The 13,617-nt window shown below is 41.8% G+C and overlaps 1 protein-coding gene across 1 annotated transcript in view; it reads right to left on the bottom strand.

Annotated features, from left to right (window-relative positions):
- LOC148476932 (uncharacterized) overlaps positions 1 to 13,617 on the bottom strand; it is a 181,822-nt gene that overhangs the window by 86,445 nt on the left and 81,760 nt on the right. The window contains exon 8 of the mRNA XM_088457527.1: positions 1,527 to 1,791. Within this exon, the coding sequence (XP_088313653.1) occupies positions 1,527 to 1,791 (265 nt within the window). The remainder of the gene's footprint in view (positions 1 to 1,526; positions 1,792 to 13,617) is intronic.

Consider the following 13,617-nt stretch of genomic DNA (forward strand, 5'->3'; position numbering starts at 1 on the left):
GGGTCTGATTGAAACACCTCAATTCAATAATTAACAGGTGTGGCCAAATACTTTTGTCCATATAGGGGGGTATTCAATTTGGAGCGAAAAGTCCGTCCATCGCTCCACATCGGAGGTTTGATGGGGATAAAGTATTGGGCGCATGCCCTTTTTATCCCCATATTCAATTCTGAATCAACGAAAACGGGAGCTGGCAGAAAGGTATCGCTAAAAATCAGGAATTTTCGTGAATTGTTCCTGGGACCCCCCTAAAGATGTATAGACATGGGGGATCACTATGGGTACCCCCATTTTTGCTTCTATTGGAAGTCGGGATTTGTAATAGCTGTGTTAGGAGACAGAGTGAAATGTGATAATGCCAATCAGCTACCAACTGTCATTTTTCAAACACAGCCTGTGAGATGGCAGTTAGAAGCTGATTGGCTGGCACCTTATCGCTTTTTACTCTGTCTCCTAACACTGCTTAGTAACTAGACCCCTAAATTAAGTAGATACAGTAAAATCTTTCATTGGTGGGGGCAGCACTGATAAAAGCACCTTACTTCTGTGAGCACTACAGGGAGGGAATATACCAGTGGGAGGGCCTAGGGCGCTATTTATCACAATCTACATCTCAGATGTGACTGTGATGTGATATAATTGCCAAAATTTGCAATGTGATATTTGAAGACATTGCAAGGATGTATCAAATAACACATGCAGGGACAGAGCTTGCGATAAAGCTCTGTCCCTGCGAATACTCTCCACATACTTCTTAGGGTATTTTAAAAAAAAAAATACCCTTCTGTGCTTGAGCCGCCTCCAGCTCCCCGCCATCTCCCCCTCCCCTCCTCCCCCCAGCTTAAACTTACATCCTTCAGATGATCAGTGACCCGGTGAGATCTGTGTGACCTGGTCATCTGATGCAGTAAACTGAGAATGCACCCCAGCATCTCGGTGTACAGATCAGATGACAGGGTCACCGAGCGGCTCACCAGTCCCTGGGTGTAGGTAAGTGCTGTTTTTTTTTTAAAAAAAATTTTTATATCAATGTGATCAGCGCTGCGGTCTATCAGACATGTAGGCTGATCACTGAAACCTACTCCATGCTCTGCTTGAGTTAGAGTAGGTCTGATGGGGAGAATCCTGCATACCGCCATCTCCAGATGGCATTTTTATCACAGGGCTCCCCTTTGGTATTTTTTCACAATTCACTTTATTTGAAGCAGATCACATTTCCCTTTACAAGTATGGGGAAAGCAATCTGCTTATTAAAAGCTCCTCTAATTGTCCTTTCATGTGCTTAGGTGAAACTAAAATAATGTGAAAAGGGTATGAAAACACAATATTATACTAAAAATATAATAGATAAAAATAATGTATAGGGCCCCTTGAGAAGAAATTGTAATGTGTCAACTGCTGCTTTGTCCCTTTATACCCCCACTCTGTGTCCCCATAGGATGTAAGAGAAATGGATTTACTATACAGTATGTGTTTAATTCTGACAGTGTCACTTACTGTAATAGGACAGTTTGTGTCGGTGTAACTGATTCTGGTCACATTCCAGATCTCTGATGAATGTGTATTTATGGGTCATCACGGACAGGTAGAACTTGTCCTTGTTAGTCTGATGCCAATCCTTTATAATTCCATAGAGGTCTTTTATCATGTCCTTAGATGTTGCCTTTTTGATAAAATCATCGTACTGTTCCTGTGTCAGAAGCCTCTGTTCCAGTAGATCATCTAGGACTTGTTCTATAACAGTTATCCTTCCTATCAGAGGTGTCTTGTGCTTGTCCACATAGTGTCTACCTGCAAAGTAAGGGAGAGTCAAAATGATAAAGACATATCATGTATCCTGTATTATCGCCTCTCATGTACCATTAATCTTTTGTCTCTGAGATCATGCCTGTATTATCTTTTATATAAGCTTAGAACAGTATGTGTTATGATTCAGCTTAGCATTCAGTAATGAAATGTAATAAAAGCCAGATGTAGAAATAATGTTGGGAAGAGTCCTGGGACCTGGAGAGTGCAGGAGACAATGAGGGTGATTTTGGGATTGGGAACAGTACGCGTGTAAGAGGGGTAACATATTGATGACATTTATATATGCAGCTGTGTTAGTGATGTGTGTATTAGTTTATGTTACAGTGTGATTCAATCTGTTATGCTCTTTGTACTGTGCCCTACAGATCATAAATGTCTTAATGTCTCTTATGCTCTGTACTTTGTGTGAGAGAACCGTTGTTTTCTAGTCTATAAGGTATAGCAGGATGATCAGAGAAAACTTGGGCAGGTAATGTAAGAAACATTACAAAAAGCTATTGAAAACAGATGGAGCTGGAATATAAAGGGATTTTGATTAAATCTTCATCTGGGCCCCAATTTAACAGCTGTGAGTTGTGGGTAGTGGAGAGATTTTAGCAAGTACTGTAGGCTTGAGCCAATAAATATGGGTAAATGTGCGCTAATTTAGTAGGTAACTGTGTTGGTTGGGAGCTTGATTTTGATTGGTCCTATCCAGCTGTATACAGAGGATTCAATTGGTTACTACCATAGTCAACCTCGCCCAGCTTTGAAGTATTTGTCAACTATGGGACAAAGTGGAAGGTATATACTGAGGTACAGGGGGAAATAACGTGAAGCAGCTACACCTTATATATAAACTCAGAGGCATCACAAGGGGAGGGCGGACCACACCCGGGTGTCACCCACCAAGGGGTGACACCAAAGTGCAGACACCCCCTCAGTGACAGGAGCCGGGTGCTGCACTGTAGCATTACGTAGAGGACCTCTGCTCCTGTCACAGTAAGGGAGCCGGCACTACAAGTACAGTGATTCCCAGGGGCAGCCTGCACCTCCTGGACCCAGGAGAGACTTAAACCCTCTAATTGCGAGGTCATGCCCCATTTTTCCCAGCTCGCTGCTACACACTACTCCTCCGCTAACCGCACCAGGTGCATCTAAAGGTAGGGACGCCACTGTATATACTTAAGCTTATTGTTAATATAATGTGAGTAAAGATTAAATAAAGTTAGACCATTAGTTTATATTGTTAATTGTTCTTAATTGTGGAATTTTAACCGTAGTTAGATTACCATACTATCAGTTATATGCTAACCTGCACTCCTTGCTTCATGGGAGAATGTTTATTAATGACAAATAATGTATATCCTAATGGTGCTATATCAGAGTCTTGTAGTTTAATGGTGTATTTAAATCTCAGGAGTGGTTCCCTTAGCACTCCATCTAATCAGCTTTACTGTGGTTTAATAAAATCTGTCATAAAAGGGTGTAACCTCATTAATGTCTATTAACTGATCCAGTTGCAAGACTTGCTATGAGGTATCTGATTGTGTCTATGGTGGTGTCATCATACTCTAATGTTAAGTCTGTGACTTATACTTCAATAAGGGTTTCTTAATAACCTGGACACAGTGAGTGTTGCATGCTTCTTTAATGTAAAATCTGCAGAAAACCAATGACACAGAATAGAGATTCATACGTCAACTAATACACACAAAACATAAAAACATTGTCTGGCTTAACCTTTTTGAATTCCGTGAACATAAATTGTGGCCCATTGTCACTGCATTCTTGCTCTGGTAGAAAAAAAGGGACCCAGGCGCTGGAGAGTTGGTAAAAACCTCACGGTATCAAAACTGGTCAGATGAGGTAGTTACCCTCATAAATAGCAAGTATAAATGTATAAGATAACCAACCATTGAGTGAGGAATTTTCTAATAATGTACTTGATTCGGTTGTTCAGCAAAAATTAGCATAGTGATATTTATTTATAACACATTAACACAATGAAATGCAAATCATTAAAAATTAACATATGTAAACTTATACCATATAGGGGAAAAAAGAAATATATATATATTAGGGGTGTGTACCGGCCACTTTTCGTGTTTTGTGTTTTGGTTTTGGATCTGGATCTTTCTTCGTGTTTTGGATCTGGATTGGTTTTGCCAAAACCACCCTTCCGTGTTTTGGGTTCTGGGTTTTGTGTTTTGGATCTGTATTTTTTTGAAAAAAAGCATAAAAACAGCTAAAATCACAGAATTTGTAGGTTTTTCTGCTCCTATGCTATTATTAACCTCAATAACCTTAATTTCCACTCATTTCCAGTCTATTCTGAACACCTCACACCTCACAATAGTGTTTTTATGTCCAAAAAGTTGCACCGAGGTAGCTGGATGACTATGCTAAGCGACACGAGTGGGCGGCACAAACACGTGACCCATCTAGGCGTGAAACTGCAGTGGCAGACAGAATGGCAGTTTGAAAAACTAGGCCCCAAACTGTACATAATGCAAAGAAAAAAAAGAGGTGCAAGATGGAATTGTCCTTGGGCCCTCCCACCCACCCTTATGTTGTATAAACAGGACATGCACACTTTAACAAACCAATCATTTCAGCGCCAGGGTCTGCCACACAACTGTGGCTGAAATGATTGGTTCGTTTGGGCCCCCACAAAACAAGCTGGCAATTAATCTGTCCCTGCACAAACTGGCTCTACGGAGGCAAGATGTCATCCTCATCCTCCTCATCCACCGATTCCTCACCCTCTTCAGTGTGTACATCCTCATCCTCACAGAGTATTAATTCGTCCCCGCTGGAACCACAGGTCCCTCTGTACGTTCTGGAGGCTGGTCTCCCTGGAAGAGTTGATAATTCATTTTATGAACATCATCTTCTCCACATTTTGTGGAAGCAACCTCCTACGCCTTTCGCTGACAAGGTTCCCGGCTGCACTAAACACTCTTTCGGAGTACACACTGGAGGGGGGGCAACTCAGGTAAAATAGAGCCAGTTTGTACAGGGACCTCCAAATTGCTTCTTTTTCCTGCCAGTACAGGTATGGACTGTCTGACATGCCTACTTGGATGCTGTCACCGATGTAATCCTTTAACAGACAGACGCACGCTTGTCGCTGCTGCTTTGAGGATGCAAGTGCGGCTACAGCCCACACAATTCACAAAGACAGAAAAAAGAAGAAGAATATTTTTATTGTTTGTGTGGCACACTTTGAGGGTGTCACCACCCTTTAACAGACAGACGCATGCTTGTCACTGCTGCTTTAAGGAAGCAGGTAAGTCTACAGCCCACACATTTCACAAAGACCGAAAAATAAAGAACAATATTTTAATTGTTTGTGTAGCACACTTTGAGGGTGTCACCACCCTTTAACAGACAGACGCACGCTTGTCGCTGCTGCTTTAAGGATGCAGGTGCGGCTACAGCCCACACAATTCACAAAGACAGAAATAAGAAGAAGAATATTTTTATTGTTTGTGTAGCACACTTTGAGGGTGTCACCACCCTTTAACAGACAGACGCACGCTTGTCGCTGCTGCTTTGAGGATGCAAGTGCGGCTACATCGCACACAAGTCACAAACACATTAAAAAAATAGTTTTTTATTTTTTGGAGCACTTTGAGAGTTACACCACCCTTTAACAGACAGACGCACGCTTGTCGCTGCTGCTTTGAGGATGCAAGTGCGGCTACAGCCCATACAATTCACAAAGACAGAAAAAAAAAAGAACAATATTTTTATTGTTTGTGTAGCACACTTTGAGGGTGTCACCACCCTTTAACAGACAGACGCACGCTTGTCGCTGCTGCTTTGAGGACAGTATCATATGCAGTGACAGTAAACTTGTCAGAAATTGTTGGCACGTCCTTCAGTCCGGACCAGATGTCCAAACCAGCCCTTGACTTAGGACACAGGCGCACGCTTGGCGCTGCTACTATGTTGATGCACGTGCGGCTACATCGCACACAAGTCACAAACACATTAAAAAAATAGTTTTTTATTTTTTGGAGCACTTTGAGAGTTACACCACCCTTTAACAGACAGACGCACACTTGTCGCTGCTGCTTTGAGGATGCAGGTGCGGCTACAGCCCACACAATTCACAAAGACAGAAAAAAAAGAACAATATTTTTATTGTTTGTGTAGCACACTTTGAGGGTGTCACCACCCTTTAACAGACAGACGCACGCTTGTCGCTGCTGCTTTAAGGATGCAGGTGCGGCTACAGCCCACACATTTCACAAAGACAGAAAAAAAAAGAACAATATTTTTATTGTTTGTGTAGCACATTTTGAGGGTGTCACCACCCTTTAACAGACAGACGCACGCTTGTCGCTGCTGCTTTGAGGATGCAGGTGGAATCTAGACGGGATTTGGAACCGGGGACACACTACCTCCATCAATTGTCTAAATCCCACTGCACTAATGGCGGATACCGGACGCACGTCTAACACCAACATAGCAGTCAAGGCCTCAGTTATATGTTTTGCTTCAGGATGACTGCTGTCGTACTTCATCCTCATCGCTAGGGACTGTTGGAGGGTCAATTGTTTAGTAAAAGTAGTGATGTTCCTACTTCCTCTCTGGGATGATGAACAACTCCCAGCAGCAGCAACAGCACTAGGAGGAAGTGGTTCTTGATCTTTCCCTATTTTATTTTTATCAGAGAAAGTTTGGTCCTCCATTTATGTTATATTGATATATACGTGCGGCTAAAGCGCACACAAACACAGAAAATATTTTTTTATTTTTGCTGGAGAGTAGTGCACTTTGTGGGTTACACCACCCTTTAAGAAATGAGCCAGCCGGCTCTTTACATATGGGACACAGGCGCACGCTTCGCGCTGCTCCTTTGTTGATGCACGTGCAGCCACAGTGCACACAAGTCACAAACACAGAAAATATATATTTTTTTGGTTTGGACTGGAGTGTACTTTGGGGGTTACAGCACCCTTTAATGGTCAAGCCAGCCGGCCCTTTACTTATGACACAGGCGCACGCTTGGCACTACTTTGTTGATGCACGTGCGGCTACTGCGCACACAATTCACAAACACAGAAAATATATATTTTTTTGGTTTGGAGTGTACTTTGGGGGTTACAGCACCCTTTAACGGTCAAGCCTGCCGGCCCTTTACTTATGACACAGGCGCACGCTTGGCACTACTTTGTTGATGCACGTGCGGCTACTGCGCACACAATTCACAAACACAGAAAATATTTTTTTATTTGGTTTGGACTGGAGTGTACTTTCGGGGGTAACAGCACCCTTAACGGTCAAGCCAGCCGGCCCTTTACTTATGACACAGGCGCACGCTTGGCACTACTTTGTTGATGCACGTGCGGCTACTGCGCACACAATTCACAAACACAGAAAATTATTTTGTTTTTAGTTTGGACTGGAGTGTACTTTGGGGGTTACAGCACCCTTTAACGGTCAAGCCAGCCGGCCCTTTACTTATGACACAGGCGCACACTTGGCACTACTTTGTTGATGCAAGTGCGGCTACTGCGCACACAATTCACAAACACAGAAAATATATTATTTTTTTAGCACTTGGGGGGAGCACCCCTGATGGACAGAGCACCCCCTGGACAACACTACAGCACCCCTTTAGGACTGGGACACTGCACAGGACTTTGGAGTGGACACAGCCCCTATGGAGAACTGACTGCACAACACAGTCCAGCCAGCCCCTATGGACTTTGAAGTAGTGGACACAGCCCCTATTAACAACAGCAGCACAGCACAACACAGCCAGCCCCTATGGACTTTGAAGTAGTGGACAACAGCAGCACTACACTACACTACACTACACAGCCCTAACTCCCACCCTCCCTCTTCACTGTCCACAGCCGAGTGAGAAAATGGCGCCGACGCGGGTACCTTATATAGGATCCAAAACCCGCGAGACTCGGAAGGCGGGATGATGACGTTTTGCCTCGATTTCAGATCCGAGTCAGGCGGGAAAAGTCGAGCCTGACTCGGATCGGACTCGGATCGGGGGGGCTCGGGGGGGTTCGGATTTCAGAAATCCGAACCCGCTCACCCCTAATATATATATATATATATATAATAATAAATGAAATATTCCTATTGTTAACAGAATGACCCCCGTAAATTAGGGTATTTGAATACAAAATTAATTTCAAGAAATAGATAATGTTAGTATCCAAAATAAAGTTGTGTCAAATGGACACTGACAAATAGAGGAAATAGTCAAATATTGTAGCCACAGGGTTACCTGCAATTCCCATCACTATGTTCAGCAGGAAAGAAATATGGAGCTGTTACTAAAGGTGGTTTATCCGGTTACTGATAAGCCCGACCAGTGGGAATGATTAAGTCTGGTAACCGCTCCTAAAGCATACGGCCACCTGAGGGATACAAAATTAACTCCCTCTAGATCAGGGGTTCCCAACCACGGTCCTCAAGGCACACTAACAGTCCAGGTTTTGAGGATAGCTATACTGTAGCACAGGTGACTTAATTAGTACCTCAGTTATTTTGATTTAACCATCTGTGCTCAAGCCTAGATATCACCAAAACCAGGACTGTTAGTGTGCCTTGAGGACCGAGGTTGGGAATCACTGCTCTAGATGGACAGTAACTCCAGCTGATCTGGTAATTAGGAGAATGTTCTTATAATGTATCCGCCAATGAGTGCACTCACGGGGGTGTCGGCGTCAGATATTCACGCTGATACTGTATTACCTCTGTTCCAGATATAGGTCAGCTCCAGCTGTCTGGAAATAGGATGTGGTGTTGTGTGGTAACGTCCACAGCAGAGTTACAGAAAGTTCCCCGTCTCATTGATTAGAGTGATGGGCTGAATTGTAGTAAAAAGGGAGCTGTATCCACCATGAGGTTTCACAGTGAGCTCTACCAGTGGTTAGAAGGCTAGAAGACAGTCAATTCCCATTCCTCTATTGGCCGTGAATGGAGCAGGAGTTAGGCAGGCAAGTGTACAAGTTCAATCCGTAAATAAAATGTGGTGAATGATAAATAGCAAATAAAGTTTTTAAAAGAGGCACCAAGGTGCTTATATAAAAATATCTTTTCAATGCTCACAGCGTCTTTGTCAAGGTGGAATGGGAATTGACAGTCTTCTAGCCTTCTAACCACTGGTTGAGCTCACTGTGGGGCCCATGCACATTTCCCTGTCCTCTATTTCCATCTGTAAGTACGCTTGAGCTAGGTCAATTATGGAGAAGTGGTCACCCCCTGAGAGAGCTGCAAAGATGTCCTCTATTTTAGGTAAAGGGTACTGTACAGTACGTAGTATGTAATTTTGAAACATCCGCAAATGCAAATACTTCCCGCTTTGTTCTTCTTTACTACTGGAACTATAAGCATAGCCCATTCACTCCATTCTACATGGAAGAGTATACCAGAGCCTTTCAGTTTCTGTGATTCCTCCTCAACCCCTGGTTGGATAGCATATGGTACTGTACGAGCTTTATGAAACTTTGGAATGACATGTGGACCCAACTCTATACTGGCCTTAATGCTCTTTAGCGTGCCTATCCCTTGTTGGAAAATGGATTGTGTGGCAGCTAACAATTTTGAAACTCCTTTATAAGCTGCATCACTTTTGGATACATTACATGCGGTAGGCTGTAACATGTGAATAGACTGCCAATCAAAGTGAATTTATGGCTATTGCCTTTGTATTTCACAAACATTTTTATTTTTACCAACGGCGACACAGGTCCGCCCATATACAGTATGTGCAAAGTGCTACTTCCAAGGTGACGCAAATCACACGGTGCTCTTTTGCCAATATAGAGTGAACCACTAGGCTTCCTATACCATTGTCTGTCCCAGTACTATCAGTAGAGTATGACTCATTGTTGGCTACCTTTAAGCTCCTGGGGTTTTGTATATTTTCTACCAGGGGCTTTGGATACTTGCAGGCTTTTGGGAGTTTTCCCCAACTGGCACACCCTTTCAATATGACCTCTTTGCCTACATTTTCTACACACTTTGTCTTTAAACCATCAATGAATGGCATCTTGTGAGGACTTCCCCCAGCAGACACAGGACTGTCTCTGATTCCAATGAATTGGATTAGTAGTACATTCAGGTCCCTTTTGTTGTAATTCTGATGCATCCCTGGTTGCAGTCTTCATTGAACTAGCTATGGATAGTGCCCGCTCTAAGATCAGTTCAGGCTCAGCCAGCAATTTGTTTTGCATACTTGCACTTGTCAGCCCACAAACAAAATGGTCTCTTAACCCTGCTCCAAACTCAGTGTTCAGATAACTTTCTCAGTTCAGCAATGTAATCAGATATACTTTCACTTTCATTTTGATTCCTTCTGTGAAACCTGAATTTTTCAGCAAACACTAATGGTTTAGGTTTAATGCCTTTGCAAAATGTCCACAATGTCAGTGAATGACTTGCTGGCTGGCTTCTCAGGCATTGTTAAACTCCTCCGAAAACTGTATGTTTTGGAAGCCATTACACTGACTATTACTTTCTGGTCTCCCTGCACCGAGTTGGCATCACAGTACAGTTCCGCTCTCTCAATATATGTAGCCCAGTCAACGATAGTACTATCAAAAGCAGCTATTGTGCCAATATATACTGACATTTTGCCTTTATGTCCTTTTTCCTCCCTTCCTTAGAGGCACTCATGTGCCCCCTTATTCAGGCTAGGTGATGCTGGCATTCTGCATGTGCTGCTCCTTTTGCACCCCACAATTGTGCTGTGTCAGTCCACTGGTGCTCCATAGTTCACTGGAGCAATACTGAAGAAGCTTTTAATCCTTGTCACCAGTGTTAAGTCTGTGATTTATACTTCAATAAAGGTTTCTTAATAACCTGGACACAGTGAGTGGGCATACTTCTTTACTGTAAACTGCAGGAAACCAAAGACAGAATAGAGATTCATACGCCAACTAATACACACAAAAAAATAAGATCCATTGTAACCTTCCAGCAAAATAAATACACAGCAATAGGAACAATATACACCACACTTAATAGCGAGCATTTGATCATGTGTTTGATAGGCTAATCTATAACTCTATCTGCTGTGGATCTTATCCTAAAAGGACATGTTGTCAGAATACCAGTGATATTCCCTTCTTGAGATCCTCTTGGTATCTCTAGAGGCTAGTTTGGGTTTCTAGATCCATCTTAAGGCCGTCTGGGACCATGGTTTTTTAATTGATGATCCATTTGATCACTTCTCTGTGGAGGGTTTTGTTGTAATCCCTGCCTCTCCAGTGGCAATTTGATGTGTAGTCTTCAAATGTTATGAGACTCTGTGTTCTTCAAATCCCTTTATGATGTGTCTTCGATGTTCATTGATCCCTTGCTTTAATGGTCTGGTCATTCTGCCTATATATTGTTTCTTACAAGGACAAGACAGGACAGGATGCAAACTACTCCTTTTGCATGAAATAATATCCTGGATTTGGTAGTTGGCACTCATTGTATTCTATGTAAACACAGTTGTTGGTCTAGTTGTTCTGAATTTGGAGGTTCTACAGTTCAGACACTTTCTGCAATGGAAAAAACCTTTGCTTTTTCTCATTGTAAGGGAGGTTTGTATGTACAGTATTCCTTAGGTTGGAGGCCATTTTTTGTTTAATATCAGGTGCTTTCTTGAAAACTACCATAGGACCTTTAGGTAGAAACTGGGCCAGAGTGATGTCTTTCATGAAGATATTCCAATGCTTGCATATTATGTTTGTTTGATCGGTTTGGCTGTGGAATCGTATTCCGTGCTGAAACACAAATTGTTCTTTCATCTCTTTTTTATGTTTGTTTATAGAGTAGCAGTTGTTCTCTGTCTTTCTCTTCCTTAAAGGCCTCATTAACCATGGTTAAAATCCAGGGAAAATGAAAGAAGAATTAACGACTGATCAGAAAACTATACTGACTATCTCTGTCCTGACAAATAGCAACTGACTAGATACATTTACATAAGGATTTGGATAATGCCAGGATAGAAAGCCACAGGGTACAGATATTACAAGAAGTTCCCAACCAGAAACAAATATCCCTCTACAATTTGCAAATACAGAACTAGACACAAGGGGAGATACATTTTTAGAACTAGGGGCCAGCCTTGCAACCTGCCTAACACCACTGAAAGAGAAGAGTCTACCCCAATTGCCACTTTCAACATTATTAACTCTCCAATACAAGAGACCCAAATATAAATAAAAAAAAATAAGGGAACAAGAGAGGATGTACTGTAGAGGAAGAAGAAAAACAACAACTGCAACAGGAGCAAAATAAAGAACAAGAGATCAGACCAGAAGAAAAAATAATTTTCAACTAGAAACTAAACAACTAGAAGTAATCAGCAAAGGGTTAAAGTTTGCACCCTCAAACTAACCAAATAAATTCAATACATACATCATATTTACAAGAAAACAAGCTTTGAAAAGTATTTTGCACACAATCTGGTAGAAAGAGAAGGTGTGAAGACTCACCGGGATAAGTATAAAACACACCACACTATGTCCACCATCTTCTACCAAAAACATATGAAAGGGAAATTTATCAACACATTTAAAAGACTGGTTCTGGATGATCTAGATTAAGCACTGCCCCAAAAAAACAAAAAGGTACTTAATATCACAAGGCAAGAGAAAGAGGCTCTTAAATAGTTAAAATGAAGAACAGACATCATCATCAAACCAGCAGACAAAAGTGAGGAAATTGTGGTTCTAAACAATAATGATTATATCATAGAAGCAGGGAGACTACTGAATGACAGCTCAACATACCAAAAACTCAATTCAGATCCAACAAAATAATTCGGTAGCATGCTACATTTGCTTTTGAAAGATGGTCAGGAAAAGGGGATCATCAATAAAGCTGAAAGGGACTTCATTTTCAATACACACCCCACAATCCCAGTATTTTATTTTCTACCAAAGATTCTTAAGCACTCCACTAGCCCACCTGGCAGACCAATTGTGTCTGATAGAAATTCATTGAGTCCAAACTTGTCACAATACCTAAAATATTTCTTTTAGACATATATTCTACAACAACCATCACATTTGAAAGATACAAACCATATCCTGAATGAATTGCTGAAGGTTACCTGGAATCAAGATAGATGGCTAGTAACTTTTTTCGTCACCTTATTGTATACCTCAATCAATCATGAACAGGAACTAACAAGCATTCAACAAATTCTTGGCAGAGACAGAACACTGGAGATAGATCAAGCCAGGTTCATTTCAGAGAGTATCAAACACATCTTACATCACAACTATTTCTGGAGGTCATTTATTTTTACAACAACAAGGGACTGCAATGGGTACCAAGTTTGCCCCAAGCTATGCAATTCTTTTTCTGAGCATTTGGGAAGAGGAGTTCACATGGAACAATATAGCAGTGAGGGTGAACTTGGCGCTATGGAAAAGGTATATACTGTAGATGACATCATCTTCATCTTGGAGGGCGCAGAAAAGTCACTCAAGTTGTTTCTCCAACATTTAAACTCCAATTGATCCAATATACAATTCACCGCTGATTACAGTAAAGAGAAAGTATACTTCTTGGATCTAGAGATATTTATCAGAAATCAAAAGCTGGAGACAAAGACATACCAGGAAAAAGTCGACGTCAACAGCTTAATACTGTCCACCAGCGCACACTATCCAGCATGGTTAGAGAACATGCCCAAAGGACAATTTACTCATGGAACTGTACTAATGTAGAGGATTACATTTCACAAGGAAGTGAACTAAAAGAACAGTTCCTCCAGAAAGAATAAAACAGAACCCTCTAGAGAGAGACTGAGAACAACTGCTAATCTACAAAAAGAAAAGAGGTGAA

The sequence above is a fragment of the Taudactylus pleione genome, unplaced genomic scaffold (assembly GCF_031769625.1).
Source record: "Taudactylus pleione unplaced genomic scaffold, aTauple2 ptg000762l, whole genome shotgun sequence".
Lineage (NCBI taxonomy): Eukaryota > Metazoa > Chordata > Amphibia > Anura > Myobatrachidae > Taudactylus > Taudactylus pleione.